A 17006-nucleotide genomic window follows, 5' to 3' on the forward strand; every position below is an offset into this window, starting at 1 on the left:
TCTTCCTAAGGGGAAAGTTTAGCTGGTGACCCAGTAAAAGACGTAGGCATGTGGGGGTCCAAGTCATGTGTCCAAATTTCGCAAAAATGATCTTGAAGGCAAACGTGATAGTGACCTCTCACCTCTTTGCTTCCACTGTCGTTGTTACACCTGCATTTGTCTATCTTGTAGGCATGGAAGTGATTGTAGTGTCTCAACTGAGAAATATAATTTGGGCAACTTGTTAAGCGAATAGGTGGCCTTTTCCTGAGTGCAGATATCAAAGATGGCATACAAACCACAAGTTTGGGTGTTGCTGTTATTGGAAATGGCAAAGTCCTTACTGATGTTTGCCCTGGATCCTCTGTTGGTATAATAAAGGATGAAAGACCAAGAGGAACCGGTGCAGAATCTGGGATAGGAGTCAATCTAAAGTGTTATCTTGGCAGAGGACGTCTGCCACTGACAAGACACATGACGCTGAAAACGTAGACCCGCATGAAACAAAATGGTGTTCAGACTTGGAATGCCTCAACCTCAAGAGCATTGGTAATGTAGAACATTGAGAGTGCTTTGACATTGAAGCTCTTCCCAATGCTGAAAGGTGGTACTGAGTCAACATTGAAAGAGATCCACTTCCTATGGTGAACGTGCAGGCACTGTACCTTTAGCCAACATCAATTTTGTTGTTGGTAGTGATGGAAATGTAAAGGTTTCACTCTTCTCGATTTTCTATCTTCAGGAGTCCTTTCAATATTGCAGAAGAGGATCCTCCTCTGGGGGCCTTTTTGATGTATTTTTGTCCTTGGTATTCAGATTCTCTAGCTTGTCCCTCACTCTGATATTTTCGTGCCCACTGGCTATTTTAATATAAATTAACATTTAGTAGTAGAATGTGAGATAGCTAGAAACCACAGAGACTTGATGGATTCCCAAGTAGACTTTTCCCACCACAAGTAGGGCATTTCAAAAACACTGAAATAAAAAAACACATATCTATATAATTAATTTATTTTAAAGGTATGATATAGTTAGGTGAAAATCTCAGTTAAAACTTAACATTTTAAACTCTGAAAACCATGAAATTCACCAGTTATAGTTAATTGATGAAGATTATCTCCATTTAGGAATCTCAGTTTCCACATTTTATAAATATACCTACTGCGGTTACTAAAATATATCTGGTTGGTCCAATACTTGCATGTATATATATACAGTAGAAGCAGAATACCCTTATCAATCAATATCCTATGATGCAGAATGCACTATACAACATAAGCACTTTAATAATTAATTCCCTGATTCTCAAATGTGTTCAGGGATGGTCTACCTGACTGCCTAGGTCTTCTTCAGTGCTTCAAATAGTGAAGGTTTGGGCCAAACGATGTTGAACAATAACTGTACAAGAAATGCTTACCAATTTTTGTGGTACAGATGCATAGTTCGGGAAACCAAGCACATCTTTTATAAAATTATCATCACATCTTTTTCCAACCCAAAGGTAAAGAATCTGAAAAAATGAATTAGAAAATTCTCAGCAAACGTACATTTCCTGTCACACAGATACATTATACTTCTAGCAATAGAAAGCAACAAAGAATTTCATTTATGGCATACATGTAATATGTGCAAAACCTGCTTTATTATCAATGAGTTAGTTTGCAATTAACACCAACGCACAAGTTACTACTTGTGTAACGATATATCTGTAAGAGACATTAGTTAGTATTAGATTCCTTACCTTAGAATATCCCCAGGCGTCAGACTGGATCCGGAAATTTTTGCGTAGCAGTACCCTTGCGCGTCGGTAGGCGTCGTCTGTGGCTCCGCGTCCATCGTCGGCATCGTGGGCGCCGTGATGACGTCGTCGGAGTACTTAGATGCCGCCTCCGCGTGCTGACGTCAGTTCTTAGACACAGCTTTTCCGCTCCAGAAACGCAGAGCCATGTTAAAAACCAACACTGGTGCCATTGAAACTAGGGCCCTGAAAGGGGACAACCCTAACCCTAGAGATTGGTTCGCAGAACGGGGAGGATGGGTGGGTCGGTAAGGAATCTAATACTAACTAATGTCTCTTACAGATATATCGTTACACAAGTAGTAACTTGTGCATCTGAAAGAGACACGTTAGTATTAGATTCCTTACCTTAGAATAGATACCCCAGCAATACCAACCCCGGATGTGGGTCTGCGAACCAAAATCACACCAGAAAGTCCCGGAGGACGGAACGGCCAAAGAAGCCATCCCTCCGGACTTGACTGTCCAGGCAGTAGTGTCTTGCAAACGTGTGCAGCGATGCCCACGTAGCTGCCTGACAGATGTCTTGTAAGGGCACTCCCCTGCCCAGGGCAGTGGTAGTCGCCGTGGCTCGGGTAGAGTGAGCCCGCAATCCAGCAGGAGGCTCCTTCCTAGCCAAGGAGTAGCATGCCTGGATACACAGGATGATCCACCGGGAGATGGTCCTCTTGTGCACCGCTTTCCCCTTCTTCGCGCCCACGTAACCAACAAAGAGTTGGTCATCCACCCGGAACTGGCGTGTGCGAATCAAGTAGAATGAGAGCGCACGTTTTGGGTCCAGATGGTGGAGCCGCTCTTCCTCTTTAGAGGGATGCGGTGGCGGGAAGAAGGTTGGCAAGGTGATAGACTGCCCGATGTGGAAGGCCGTGACAACCTTGGGCAGGAAAGAAGGTTTGGTACGCAGCACCACTTTGTCCGGATGGACAGAAAGGAAAGGTGGAGTACAAGAAAGGGCCTGGAGCTCACTCACTCTCCTGGCAGAGGTGATGGCAACCAGGAAAGCAGTCTTCAGAGTCAGAAGGCGGAGAGGACAGTTGTGAAGTGGCTCAAAGGGAGCGCACATCAGAAATGTAAGAACCAGGTTCAAGTCCCACTGAGGCATCACAAACGGAACAGGAGGAAACGTGTGTGTGAGGCCCTTAAGAAATCTATTAACAATAGGGGACTTGAACAAAGAAGGTTGATCAGGCAGCCTGAGAAAGGCTGAAAGGGCAGAAAGGTAGCCCTTGATAGTGCCCAGAGCAGAGCCCTGCTGGGCAAGAGAAAGAAGGAAGAGAAGAACCTCAGAAAGAGGGGCAGCAAGAGGATCCACAGCCTTTGCTGTGCACCATGCCACAAATCTGTTCTGCCTGCAGGCGTATACCGACTTTGTGGAGGGACGCCTGGCTGCCAGAATGATGTTACAAACTTCAGGAGGCAAGTCAAATGGCCTCAACTGTCGCCGCTCAATCTCCAAGCATGGAGGTGGAGACTGGACAGGTTCGGGTGGAGGACCGTCCCCTGCTGCTGCGACAGAAGGTCCTCCTGAAGAGGCAGACGAACCGGGGGATCGACTGACAGACTGAGTAGCTCTGGATACCAGTACCTTCTCGCCCAGTCCGGAGCCACAAGGATGACTTGGGCCCGGTCGCGCTTGATCTTCTTCAGCACTCTGGGCAGAAGTGGTATAGGCGGAAAGGCGTACAACAGACCGCAACTCCACTCGCGACGAAAAGCGTCTCCGTGCGAGTGCCGCCTTGGAAATTCCAACGCGCAGAACTGATGACATTGCGCGTTCTCTTCGGCGACGAATAGATCTAACCAAGGCTCTCCCCATCGCTGAAAGAGGCCTTGCGCCACGTCCGAGTTCAGACGCCATTCGTGATCCATCATGCACCGACGACTGAGCTCATCCGCCCTGGCGTTCAGAGAACCTGCCAGGTGTTGAGCCACCAGGGTCACGCCCTGGCGTTCCAGCCATTGCCAAAGGCGAAGAGCCTCTTGACAAAGGATCCACGACCCCACCCCGCCTTGTTTGTTGCAGTACCACATGGCGGTGGTGTTGTCCGTGAATACCTGCACTACACTCCCCCGGACAGAGGGGAGGAATGCCTTCAGTGCCAGACGAATCGCCCGGAGCTCCAACAGGTTGATGTGGAGCCGGGTCTCCGCCGGAGACCAGAGGCCTCTGATCTCCGCCTCTCCCAAGTGGCCTCCCCAGCCCTGGAGGGACGCGTCCGTCACAACTACGTGCTCCGGTTGGGGAAGGGAGAGGGATCTGCCGCTGACCCAATCGCGGTCCGTAAGCCACCACTGCAGCTGTCTCGCAGTGCCCTCCGAGATCAGGACGTGGTCGGATAGGTTGCCCTGATGCTGGGCCCACTGAAACTTCAGGTCCCACTGCAGAGCCCTCATCCGCCACCTGGCGTGATGCACCAGCAGGATGCAGGAGGCCATCAGCCCCAGAAGCCGCAGCGTCAACCTGAGCGAAACCCGGGATAACGGCTGAAAGATGGGAATCAGAGCCTGAATATCCCGGACCCGCTGTTCGGGCGGATAAACCCGAAACCGCGCCGAGTCCAGAACCGCTCCGATGAAGAGGAGCTCCTGAGAGTGGCACAGGTGTGCCTTCGGCACATTGATGGAGAACCCCAGCTGGTGCAGGAGGTCCGCCGTCGTCTGGAGGTGGCTGACGACTATCTGGGGCGAGCCCGCCTTTAACAGCCAGTCGTCGAGGTAGGGAAAGACTGAAACCCCTAACCTACGCAGATGAGCTGCGACCACCGCCATCACCTTTGTGAACACCCGTGGGGCGCTGGTAAGGCCGAAGGGGAGCACGGTAAATTGAAAGTGCTCGTGGCCCACCATGAACCGCAGGTAGCGCCGGTGGGCAGGCAGGACGGGGATATGAAAGTAAGCGTCCTGCAAGTCCAACGCTACCATCCAGTCTCCTGGGTGCAGGGCAGCCAGAACCTGAGCCAGTGTCAGCATCTTGAACTTCTCCTTCCGGAGGAAGCCGTTGACGTTCCTTAGGTCCAAGATAGGGCGTAGGCCCCCTTTGCCCTTCTTGGGTATCAGAAAGTAGTGGGAGTAGCAACCACACCCTACTTCTGGCCCAGGAACGCGCTCGATGGCCCCCTTGGCCAAGAGGGCCGTAACTTCCTCCTGCAGAAGTCGCAAATGATCCCCCGATACACGGTGGTTCTGCGGTGGCATGGCTGGAGGAGTCGTCTCGAAGGGGAGGGAGTAGCCCCTTCGGACGATTTGCAGCACCCACCTGTCCGATGTGACAGTGCGCCAGTGGAGGTGGTGATGGCGAACCCTGCCCCCCACTGGCGTCACATGGGCCTGAAAGCACGGACTAGGAGGGTTTTGAGGCGGATGCTGCGGGGGAAGGTGTGGACTGACCTCGCCGCTGTCCCCGACCGCCCGGACGGCGGTTCCCACGGCCGCCACCGCGTTGGGTATTGCCCTGCAGTGCGTGGCTGGTGGCGCGTGTGGGTGCACCCCTTCCGTGGCCACGAAAGGAGTGAAAGGCAGCCGATTGCTGGCGCTGGCCCGAGAGGCCCAAGGACTTGGCCGTAGCCCTGGAGTCCTTAAAGCGCTCAAGCGCATGGTCTGCCTTGTCGCCAAAGAGGCGACGGCCATCGAACGGCATGTCCATGAGCGTGCTCTGGACATCTGCCGAGAAGTTGGCGGACCTCAGCCAGGCGTGGCGTCTGACCGCCACCGTCGTTGCCATCGCTCTACCTAGCGAGTCGGTGGTATCCAGCCCACACCTGATGGAATACTTGGCTGCATCCCGGCCCTCCACAAGGGCTTGGCAGAGTTTGGCCCGTACCTCCAACGGACACTCTGGCAGCACTTCCGCGACTTTATCCCACACAGAGTGGGTGTAACGTCCCAAGAGGCAGGCGGTGTTGGAAGACCGCAGGCCTAGACTAAGGGATGAGAAGATCTTCTTCCCATACTGGTCATACCTCTTGGAGTCCCTGTCCGGCGGGGCCGACGGGAATGCGGTCTGGGAATTGGAGGCCTGGATGACCAGGCTCTCGGGGGTAGGGTGGAAGGACAGGAAACATGGGTCGCCCGGGGCTGGGCGGTGGCGTCTGGCCACGTTCTTATCTACGGGCGAACCCGTAGCGGGCTTGGACCAAGTGCCCAGAAGAACGTCGGTCAAGGCCTCATTAAAGGGCAGCAGAGGCTCGGCCGAGCTTGACTGCGGTTTAAGGACCTCAGTGAGGAGGTTAGTCCTCACGGCCGCGACGGGGAGCTCTAGGCCCAAGGACTTGGCAGCCCTCATCAGCACCACACTATATGTTGCCCCCTCCTCCGAAGCCACGGTAGGAAGGGAGACAAACCCAGTGTCTGGAGAGGTGTCCAGGCCACTGGCCTCCCCAAGGTCTCCTGTCCAGTCCTCATGACTGACACTCCCTGGTCAGAGGGTCCTCAGACCCCTCCCAGTCCTCTTCATCACCCATCTCCTGAAACTCAGGGTTCTCAGCTAATGGGGCCTGTTCATAGAAGTGAAACTCCCCAAACGACGTCTGTAGCGGTGCCCATCGGGGCCGTCCCGGCGCCGGAACAGGAACGAAGGTGGAACCGGGGACGGCGCCGCCCGAGGACGGTGCCGGAGGCGACACCTGAGGGTCCGACGCCGGGGAGGTCGTAAGGTCCACCGGCGACGAACCAGATCCCGAAGGAGGTCCAGCGGCGTCCTGCGGCGCCGGGCCCGAAGGCGCGGCGGCGCTGGAACAACTGAACCCCTCGGCGCCGGGCCCGAAGGCGCCGGCGGCGTCGGGATAACGGGAACCTGCGGCGCCGGGGCCGAAGCACCCGACGGCGTCGGGCAGATCCCCCCGACCCGCTAGGGGTCCCAGACGGGTCCGCTGGGCCCGAAGGCGCCGCGGAGCCCGTCGGAGAGAGTTTCCTCATGGCCATGAGGAAGCGCTCGATCTCCTCCGGCGTCGCGTTGAGCCCAGGGACCGTAGGGAATGGGGCTGGACGCGGCGCCCGCGACTCAAGCGGAGCCGCGTGGGTGGTGTCACCCGAACCCCCTGCCGCATCGCGCGAGCGTCGGGGGGAGTCCGAGAAGCGATGATGCCGCTTGGACTTCTTGTGCCGCTTACCTGACGACGACTTCGACCCGGAGGAGTGCGGCCTACCCTCGGAACTGTGGTGGCTCCGAGCCCGCGACCTGTCCCTCGACCTCCCATGGGATCGGGACCTCTCTCGGCGCAGGGCCGACTGCCGGAGTTCGAGCCGCCTGCGGGACCGCTCCCGTCTGGCCTTCGAAGAGAGGGCCCCGGCAGTTGGAGCAGGCCTTGTCGTCGTGGTCGACGCCGAGACAAGATAAACACACGCGGTGAGGATCCGTGACCGACATCAGGCGGTCGCAATCATCGCAGTGCTTAAATCCAGGCATCCCTACGGCACCGTTGGAGTCGATAGACTTCGAGAACAATCAAAAGTGATCAAAAAGTTAGTCAAATAATGACTAGGGTTACTGCTTTTTCCAGATCTGCGCTTGCTGGCGCGAAAAAAAGAAGAACTGACGTCAGCACGCGGAGGCGGCGTCTAAGTACTCCGACGACGTCATCACGGCGCCCACGACGCCGACGACGGACGTGGAGCCGCAGACGACGCCTACCGACGCGCAAGGGTACTGCTACGCAAATATTTCCGGATCCAGTCTGACGCCTGGGGATATTCTAAGGTAAGGAATCTAATACTAACGTGTCTCTTTCAGATAATTTCTTTTATAGTTTTTGTGTTTTCTTTTTTTGTTTTTTAAACTATTCATTAACAAAATACAGTTCTACATTACATGCCTTCCATATGCATTTAGCTGTTCATCCCTTTGTTGTAAGAGCAGTGAAAAAACAAAACTGTTGTTTCAGCAGTCGAGTATAACCTCATATGCCTTCTCTAAAAACAAAGGGAAAGAGTGGAAAGGAGGGTAAAAGTCTACCACCACGCTGGGTGTAAAGAAAATCCTGAGATATGTTAAAATGGCTAATGAGGACTGCCAGCTATTCCATCTTCCCTTGACCAAGTATTCTTCCCTCTACCACATCCTCTAATATATGCTTGTTTCCACCCACCTGTAAAGCATATTTCAGGATGAGCCTGCAGCTATGCAAAGAGATGCTGATAACACCAACGCATGTGTTATTTATTCTCAAAATCCTCGAATGGGATAGCTGTACAGAGAACTCAAGTGGACATCACAGCCTGAATGAGTCACTGCAGCGTTAAGCTGAGTCTAAGAGAAACTTCATAGTCTCTGGGACTAGAAGGAGAATAGCACTCAGAGTGATAATCCATGAAAAACTTTAGGACCACACATAGGGTGAGCCCTTTGGCACTAAATACCCAAACAGATTAGTGCTGTAGTGAGCAGCTCCTTCCACTAATTGGGTAAAGGTAGATTATTTTTCCTATTACTTTCTATCTACAACAGTATGCTGGTGTTGGGAGCAGTTTCTAAGACACGATTAGACAGTTTTTCTGCTGTTCAGATCCACTGCTTACAGAGAGAGTGAAAAATGTGCATACAGGGTGCGTCTTGATCAATGACTTAATAGAGTTTATCCCAGCTGCCAGGTGTCTCCTGCTCGGCACCCGATGAGTAAAAGGTTCAGTCCAAGTTATTCAGCTTATTTTTCAATTGTGTTCACAATCATTCTCCTTCCTACCGGAATCTCACAGAATCATTCACTCTGATCTAGTAAATAGGGTTTCAGGCGAAACTGTCCTTCAAAGAAGGCATTTTTTTTTATAGGCTGAGGAAGCATGGAAAACCTTTTTATTCATTTAGAGAGACTTTCAACTGTACATTCAGTATCAAGGGAGGGTAAGTCCAGGGAACCATCCTTCTCCTGGGGGACAGCATTATAGGTTACGAAGAACAAGGACTTTGCAGCTCAATTATATCCTGAGCTGAGAGCGTGTATGAGTGTGCATGTTTATTTTGAATTTGCTCCTGTTGTACCTGTTCTGTCAGTGTAGATTACTTGCTTGTGTTAGTGAAGCATCCAAATTCAACCCTGAAACTATTATGTTTATTATAAAATGCAATACAGTTCAGAGAAACGTAAATGTTACTTACTGAGCCACAATCCATGAGAAAAGCTGCATCTCTGGCCAATATTTCTGCAGACAATTGGCGAAGAACTGGCTGAGGAACTGTTTTGTCATTTACATGTATAGTGCCCTAGAAAAAAAAAATACAACAAAAAGTGAGCGGGAAAAATTTAATTGATAAATAGAACATGGTGTTCATGTGCAATATTACAGTTTCTCACAGATAAGCACCTAAAGAATGATTCAATCAATAGCCTAGAACAGATTGTAGCTTGAATTTGAATGTAGGAATGAAAGAAGAAAATCTTTAAGTCTTCAGATCATGAATGATCCTAAACTTTATTTCTAATGCAAGTTTTCTAAGAAGTTAAGAGCGGGCAAAAAAATAATAAAACCAGCTTCTGTGCTACTGGGAAGAACAGCACCCACAGAGAACAAGTATTGGCAAGGCCAATAGGTCTTGTCTATGCAAAAGCGATTGGCCTTGCCAACGTCTTTTAGCCATGTTGTACAGCAGCGTGATTGGTGTTGATGTATGGATTCTGTTTCTGAATAGAACTATACCAGGGATCATAGAACGTCAGTATGTAGGGACTGAGTCACCATACCACATCTGTATATATAGGTCAGAATCATGACTATCTCATAGTGCCTTACATGCCCTCCTAACCTTCCCCGCATAACAGGTAAGTTGGCACCCCAGAACACAACACTCAAGTCCACTCGGGGAACCACAGTTCTTTCACTCATGTATGTGCATAATAAACAAAAATGAGACGCAAGAACAGTTTACAATATTTATTGAAACTATCGTGCTCTGTTATGAAGCAACTGTGCTGCAGCTAGAAAACATATAAAACTTAGTAATGTAATTAGCATAACTAATAAACCATACAAAATGAAAAGCTCTATCATGGTTAATGGTGTATCTGCCTAAGCCTAGCCTCACAATGACATATCAGTGATATCTGGGAGTAGCACCGGACCTCATAGCTGGCATTTGCCGTTAGCTGGTCATCTCTGCACACGCTCGTCCCAGGACCTATCCTCTGCAAGAAATTCTCCTATTTTCAAAACGGCAAGCCTCAAATTATATGATAAGAAATGCTAAAGCTCAAAAACAGCTGCTGGGTCTCTTGATTATGTCTGGGTTTTAGCATCTGACCACAGAGAAAAACAAGGCACAATGTTGTTTGACCTTGTACGTAATGTTCAGACTGAATCCCAGCAGCAGAGCAGAGTAACAAAATGTTCAACCTATGAGTGTTGCACAAAAACAAACGTGTTACCTCGTAACGTGTGCAGTTAGGCTAAAATACGGGACAACTGCAGTCAGCCCTACAGGAGACTCACAACATTGTTCAGCATGCCTAAAAGTAATGGTGTAGTGTAGTGTGGAGTAAAGTGCCGAAGAGAAGAGTGGAGTGGGGTCGTGTTGAATGAAGTACAGTAAAATGTCGCAGAGTGGCGCAGAGCAGAGTTGTGCAGAGTGGCATTGTGTGGAGTGGTGTAGAGTAGAATGGAATGGTGTGGAGGGAAGTAGCTTGGAATGGAGTAGCCTGGCATGGAGTGGCATAGGGTGAAGTGGTGTAGAGTTATGTAGATACAGAGTGGCATAGCGTGGTATGGAAAGAGTGTTGAAGCACCGAGCAATGTGGCAGAGAGTAGCCTTGTGTGGAGTCGAGTGGTATAGAGTAGAGCGGCTCTAGAGTAGAGGGCAGTGGCGTGAAGTGGCATAGGATGGATAGGCACGGAGTTAAGTGGTATAGAGTGTAAGGGTGGAGAGGCGCAGGCATAAATAAACAAGTTGCCTACCTTCGCTAATGCCTTATCTGGTAGAGACCCTATCTAACCACAGATTTCTTACCTTAGAATAATCCCCAGGCGTTAGACTGGATCTGGAAGATTTTAGTGAGCAATACCCCTGCGCACCAGTAGGTGACATTATTCGGCTCTGCGTGATGTTGTCTGATCCATCCGCGCTGGAAGTGACGTGTGCGATGTCTCTATAGGTGTCACCCCATTGCACTGATCAGTTTCTTTTTGTTAATTTCCACACCAAAAGTGCGAAGCCATGAAGATCGCGGTCCACTGGTATGTGAAACTAGGGTCCTGAAAAAGGAACAGCCCTTTACCTAAAAATCCCTTCGCAAAGCAGGTCGGATGGGTGGGTCAGTAGGGAATCTGCAGCTAAAGTCTCTACCAGATAAGGTGTTATCGAAGGTAAGTAACTTATTCATCTAATATTGAATTCTATCCGCAGACTCGTCATCTTAGAATAGATACCCAAGCAATACCTGCCAGAGGTGGTGCGCCTACACAAACTTCAGATCCCACAGCAGAGCCAGCATATGCCAGAGGGCATGCATCAACAAGCAGGAGGCCATAAGGCCAAGCAGCCTTAGAGTCACTCTCAACGAAATCTAGAATAAAGACTGCAACATTGATACCATAGCCTGAATATCCTGGAGTTGCGGCTCTGGAGGATAAGTCCGAAATTGCACTGTACCCAGAACAGCTCTGATGAAAGGGAGCATCTGAGAAGGGATCAGGTGTGACTTCGGCAAGTTGATGGTGAACCAGAGGGAGCACAGGAGGTGGGAGACAACCTTCTGTTGTGAGCCCGCATTCAACAGCCAGTTTTCGAAATAGGGAAAGAATGGAACCCTTGATCTCCACAGATGAGCTGCAACTACTGCCATCACGTTGGTGAACACCTGAGGGGTGCTGGTATGGAAAAAAGGAGCACAGCAAACTGAAAGTGCTCATGGCCCACCATGAACCGCAGGCAACACCTGTGGGCAGGCAGAATGTGGAAGTATGCGTCCTCCAAGTCCAACACTACCACTCAGTATCCAGGGTCCAAGGCAGGCGGGACTTGAGGGCACATGACCATTTTGAACTCCTCCTTTTTCAAGAAGAAATTGAGAGGGCGCAAGTCTAGAATAGGACAAAGGCTTCCATCCTTTATGATCACCAGTAAGCAGCGGGAATAACAACCACAACCTCTGTCTGATACCGGCACCCTCTCAATGATTCTCTTGGCCTAGAGAGCTTGCACTTCCTGGTAGAGTAATGAAATGTGGTCGTCCGTCAGCCTGTCTGGCTACCTGACCCATAAGACCTGTGTGTACCGCGTCTTCGACGATGCAAAGACTAGAAGTCAGCTTGGTGTGGTGGATGGGGAGTTGGAGATGTGGCTGGAAGCCCCTTCCGTGGCCACGAAAGGAGCGGACATTGGTTGAGGATGTATAATGGAAAGGCCCAAGGACATGACGGTAGCCCTGCTGTCCTTGAAGCGCTCCAGTACAGAGTCTGCCTTGTCTCTGAAGAGACGGGAACCATCAAAGTGCACGTCCATGAGTGAGGCTTGGACATCCCAAGAAAAGCCTGTCTTCTTGAGTCAGGTGTGGCATCATAAGGCCATTGATGATGAAACTTCTCTGCCTAGCGAGTTGGTCGTATCCAGCCAACAGAGTATGGTGAACATAGCTAGTGGAAGAAGGAATTCAGTCTCTTGGATTCCTTTCCACAGGAGTGGAAGGGAATGTGCCAGGATTTAATTTGAAAATGGAGGCTTGGAGTAGAAACCCATTCCCCTTTGAGAGTGTGGAACTGTCTCTATGGCACCTTTTTGCAGCATGATGAATGCCTCATTCCTGAGTAACTGAAGATTGGATGGAAGTAATTTTTGTGGCAGATGTAGAGGTGGAACTGTGACAAACTCCATGGTATGGCCATACATTATTATATCCAGGACCCATTTGTCAGTGGTAATTCTTCTCCATTGATCATAACAGAGTGAGATCCCTGCTCCTTTTGAAGGTAGGGTAGAGGGAACAGTAATAGGCGCTATGGGATTGTCACAGTTTTCTGACAACGTCCCTGGATTGTACAGGCTGCTTATACCTAGGTTGTCAGGATTATGCAGCTTGTGGTGGCGCACGATAAACCTGGTGTTGTTGGTGGTAGGAGGGGCGAAATGACTGGTAAGACTGAGGCTGGTATCTTTGGTAGGCTTCACGAAGGAATAGGCTCCGCATATACGACCTCCACAAAAGGGACTTTTTCTATACTGGAGCATTCCCAAGGATCTAGCAGTTTCGATATCCGTTTACATGGCCAATAAGGGGTCATCTATGTGGTTTCTGAAAAGCGCATCACCATTAAAAGGAATGTCTAGAATTTTGGTTTGCATTTCAGGGCCGAATATAGTGGCCTTCAGCCAACCCTGACGTCTAAGGATGGCAGAACCAGCAAGTTGACAAAAGGCAAGGGAAGCTACATACATAGATGCATCAATGATCTTATATGCAGATCGTTCTCCCTCTAATAATATCTTCCTTGCCTCTAGCTTCTTAGCTTCTAAAAGAAGGTCCAAATACAGTGAGATATCGGATCACATCTGGCAGTCATATCTTCCCAATATCGCTAAGGCATTGGCTGCGCACACAGTAGTGTCTGAAGTGGCAGTAAACCTTTTGCCTATATATCCAGGCACCTACCTTCTTTATTCGGTGAAGCAGTGATAGGTGTCGAATGATTTTTGATCTTTGCTGCTTGAGTGACCACTGACTTTGGTTTCAGATGTCCTACCAGACAAGTCGGCGCTTCATCAGGGGCCTTTTATTTTTTTATCTGTCCTAGGCAGGACTGCAATTACAGTTGCTGGTGTTCTCATTATCGTAACTCCTTCCTCCCAAATATGATCAATTATAGGGATTGCCCTAACTATCTTTCGTGATTGATCTTTACATTCATAAATAAAACAGTCAGACTGCTTGACTGTCATAGGCAGTTGAAACCAAGTAGCAGCTCTTTCATTAAAGCATTAAAACTAACTATGTCTTCTGGCGGAGAGTCTGCTGATTGAGGAGTTGGAGAAGTAGGTGTGGAAATGATATATTCTTCCCATTCATTGATAGCCGGTCTATTGCTCTGAATTTCTCCTTCCTCCATGTCTTCATAGAGGATATATCCTGTTGTGGATGGACAACAATATCAGTTCTCAGCTTCATTCTAGGTGTGGGCGGAGGCATGATCGGTGGAGGTGCCAATGGAGGTTGTAGTAGTTTTTCACTATTGCAAGGCTATCGGCTCCCATAGGATAGAATGGGGAGTTTGCTTATAACATCTTATAAACATAAAGACCCCTGGGAACAAGGTAGGAAAATAAAGTTTAGTATGCCTGAACTCAAAAGCTAAAGATGCATTGTGAGAAGTTGGCCTGATGTGCAGTGGTCACTATTCTAGTGATCACTATATATCAGTCCAAACAACCCTTATTGATGATTGGTTGTAAGTCAACCTTATAGACCAGCTATCCTAGTAGCATGGATACGAGCAGTCTAAGGCTAAGACTCTAGAGGGCGTGTTAAGCCAGCTGTTTTACCATCACATTACCCCTTGAACACCCAGTGAAAGGACACCACACAAGTGTTATGAAAATAAACAGTGTATTTATTAGAATCACAACAACCCTGTACTCTTTATGAGGACAGGGTGCTAAGCACACAACAAAACTCTTATGAAAATACTTAAGTTAGCACGTTATACACAAATGCCCGAGGGGCACGAAAAACCATATACTCTAAAAGTGGAATGCGAATTACTAGCAGGTAAGTAACGATTCTCAGAGGCTTTGGGATCGCTAGGACTGGACTACTGAACCTTTAGATTACTAGCAGGAGGCCTAGGGAACTCGGGTGCAGAGTGTGCACTCTCACGCGGGATGCGGGACAAAGTCTATGGAAGCTAGAATTCACAAAGTTAGTGTTTACGGGCGAACCCGACCTGGTAGGAAGAAAACGACAGTGGATCCTGACCCTTGGATAGTGAGGCTATGCTGGGGCACCGAAATGCCGAAGTTACCTAGCCCAGGGGCTGCAGCTGCATAGGTCTGAAAAGACGTCGGGAATCCTCGTGCCGGACCAGGAGCCTGGAAGAAGGAAGTTGCTGGCAGGCGACCAGTGAAGGAAAGTTCGATGGATCCAAGCCTGGATCAAGGAAGAAGAAAACCTGAAAGCAGAGGGGACCAAGTTCTTGAATCACTAGCCAGTGATTAAGTGGGCACCAGGATGGCACCGGGCGAAGTCACCGCAGTCAGGTGAGTGGGCGCTGCTGGGCTCTGCAGTCTCTCGGACCAGGAGGCGTTGTCGGCGACCAGGATGGAGGTGCGAGCTGTCCCACGAAGGTTCTTGCTGTCGACGTCGCTGGACCCAGGATTGGGCAACAAGTCTTGGCAAATGCAAGGCCCACGCGGTGGACCTAAAATGGCGTCTTAGCCGGACCAGGAGGGTCCAGGGTACTTCTCCGATGGAGGGACGCAAGGGCCAGTCTGGAGCAACCAGACTAGCAGCAGTGTTGTCGTCGGGCGTCGTTCGGAAGGCCACAAGCCAGCGGGCTAGTAGCCAAACAACGCGGTGAGCAGCAAAAAGCAGAAGGGCCCCACGCCGATCGTGGAGATGCTGGGGGGCTGCTCTTCGGTGCTGGAGCTGCTCAGGGTGGGGCTTCTCGGACCCCAAAGCACTCACCAGGAAATTACTCGGTGGGCTTGCTGTGCAGAAGTCGTGCAGTCTTGGCGATGGCCGGTCCCTCGAGGTCTCGTCGCACCCACGGTTCTCAGCTGTGCTGTAGAGGTGGGTAGAGGTCAGAGGTGCCAGGGAAGCCGGGTCTCGTCGAGCTGGGCAGTCGGATTCCGGAGGAAGGACGTGCAGCAGACCGCAGTGTTCTTGGATGGTGCCTGCGGATGCAGGGTGACTACTCCTTAGCCACAAGGGAGAATCTTGAGGAAGAAATCGTGAAGTCCTTTCGTGGAAAGTGGTATCTTGATTCCAAAGATGATCTAATTTGGAAGGGGGCCAGTTCCTACCGTTATCCTGTAAAAAGGGGCTGGCACGCGACTAAGTCCTGCCCTATGGGTGGGACTAGGAGGGGGGTGGTTACACCCACTTCCTTGGCGGGCTTTTCCCCAGCACAGGGTCTGGAGTGACCCTGGAACTGGTTCAAGCCAGCCTATGCACAGTGAGCACCGGGGTGCCACGTGCAGTCACCTTCCTCTGAAGCCCTGCCTACCTACAATACACAAAACCCTGTCTGGGACGGTGCTGGCACCGCCCCTGGCAGGAAACCCTTTGTCCTTGCCTCCTGCTCTGGGAGGACTCCCAGCAGCAGGAGGGCAGACTTGTGTCTCGGTGGCAGCATCCATTTTGTGGAGCTGAGGCTATGTCTGACTTTAACCGGGGTTAGGGGTTACATACATGTCGTGTCCCTCTAGAAGGGTGGAATGCTAACCCCGTCGCCAGAATTGGCGAGGGGTTAGTATTCCAATTCGTATGACACCTTACTCGACATGTTTTGATAAAGCGATACCAGAGTTGGCATATAACCGCGAGGGTTATAATGCACTTAAGAGTATATGGTATGCGATATCATGGAAACGGCTAAGGGATGGATCCCGAAAGCCGCAGACAGGCTCAGCTCATGCCAGAGCACCATCTCACACGATTCCAAGCACTCTGCCTTCAGGATTGTTAAGGCCTGCCATAGGAGTGACTGATAGGGGATCTGTGTGTCCATTTTAGGGTTAGATATAGGTATACTATATCTACAGCAAAGGGTGAGTACACCACCTTGCCCCAGCTGTCGTGCAGCCAGTTGTGTCAGTTTAGTTAGTCAGCCCAGGGGTGGCATAATACATGCTTCAGCCCCTGGGAGACTTCTGGGTACACCTCAGCCCTGGGTACAGGGACTTGGAGAGGGCCCAGTGCCAATTCAGTACCTGGGTACAATTTGGATAGAGAGAACAGCTAGGCTGTGGGTCTGATTAGCAGGCCCACAGCCAGGGAAAGTCGTAAACCAGTGCAGCAAAAAGCAAAAATCTGGGTGATCATAGGATTGCAGACCCTACTCTCCTACATGCATCTTTTAGGAAAGGTGATTTTTACATTCTGCGAATAAGAAGTATTTTCTTGCTAAGCCATCCTGTGTGCCTCTGCTGGGTTGTGTAATGACTGTCTGGCTTTGGAGTGACAGGGGCAGGGGAGGTGCAGTGGCTCCAGAGAGTCTGGATGAGTCAGTGCAAGTCTGAATAGGCCTGGTCTGCATTTGGAGTGGTGGGAGGAGTATCACCTGCACCTGAATAGGGCTGTGACTGCCTTCCACA

General features: G+C 50.2%; 1 protein-coding gene across 3 annotated transcripts in view; it reads right to left on the minus strand.

The window, feature by feature from the left end:
- SEC24B (SEC24 homolog B, COPII component) overlaps positions 1 to 17006 on the minus strand; it is a 722844-nt gene that overhangs the window by 109670 nt on the left and 596168 nt on the right. For all 3 annotated transcript variants that reach the window (XM_078676584.1, XM_078676585.1, XM_078676583.1), the window contains 2 exons: positions 8868 to 8972; positions 1397 to 1489 (listed from right to left, as the gene is read on the minus strand). In XM_078676584.1, the coding sequence (XP_078532710.1) occupies positions 1397 to 1489; positions 8868 to 8972 (198 nt within the window). The remainder of the gene's footprint in view (positions 1 to 1396; positions 1490 to 8867; positions 8973 to 17006) is intronic.

Source organism: Lissotriton helveticus, chromosome 2_1, assembly GCF_964261635.1.
Source record: "Lissotriton helveticus chromosome 2_1, aLisHel1.1, whole genome shotgun sequence".
NCBI classification, from domain to species: domain Eukaryota; kingdom Metazoa; phylum Chordata; class Amphibia; order Caudata; family Salamandridae; genus Lissotriton; species Lissotriton helveticus.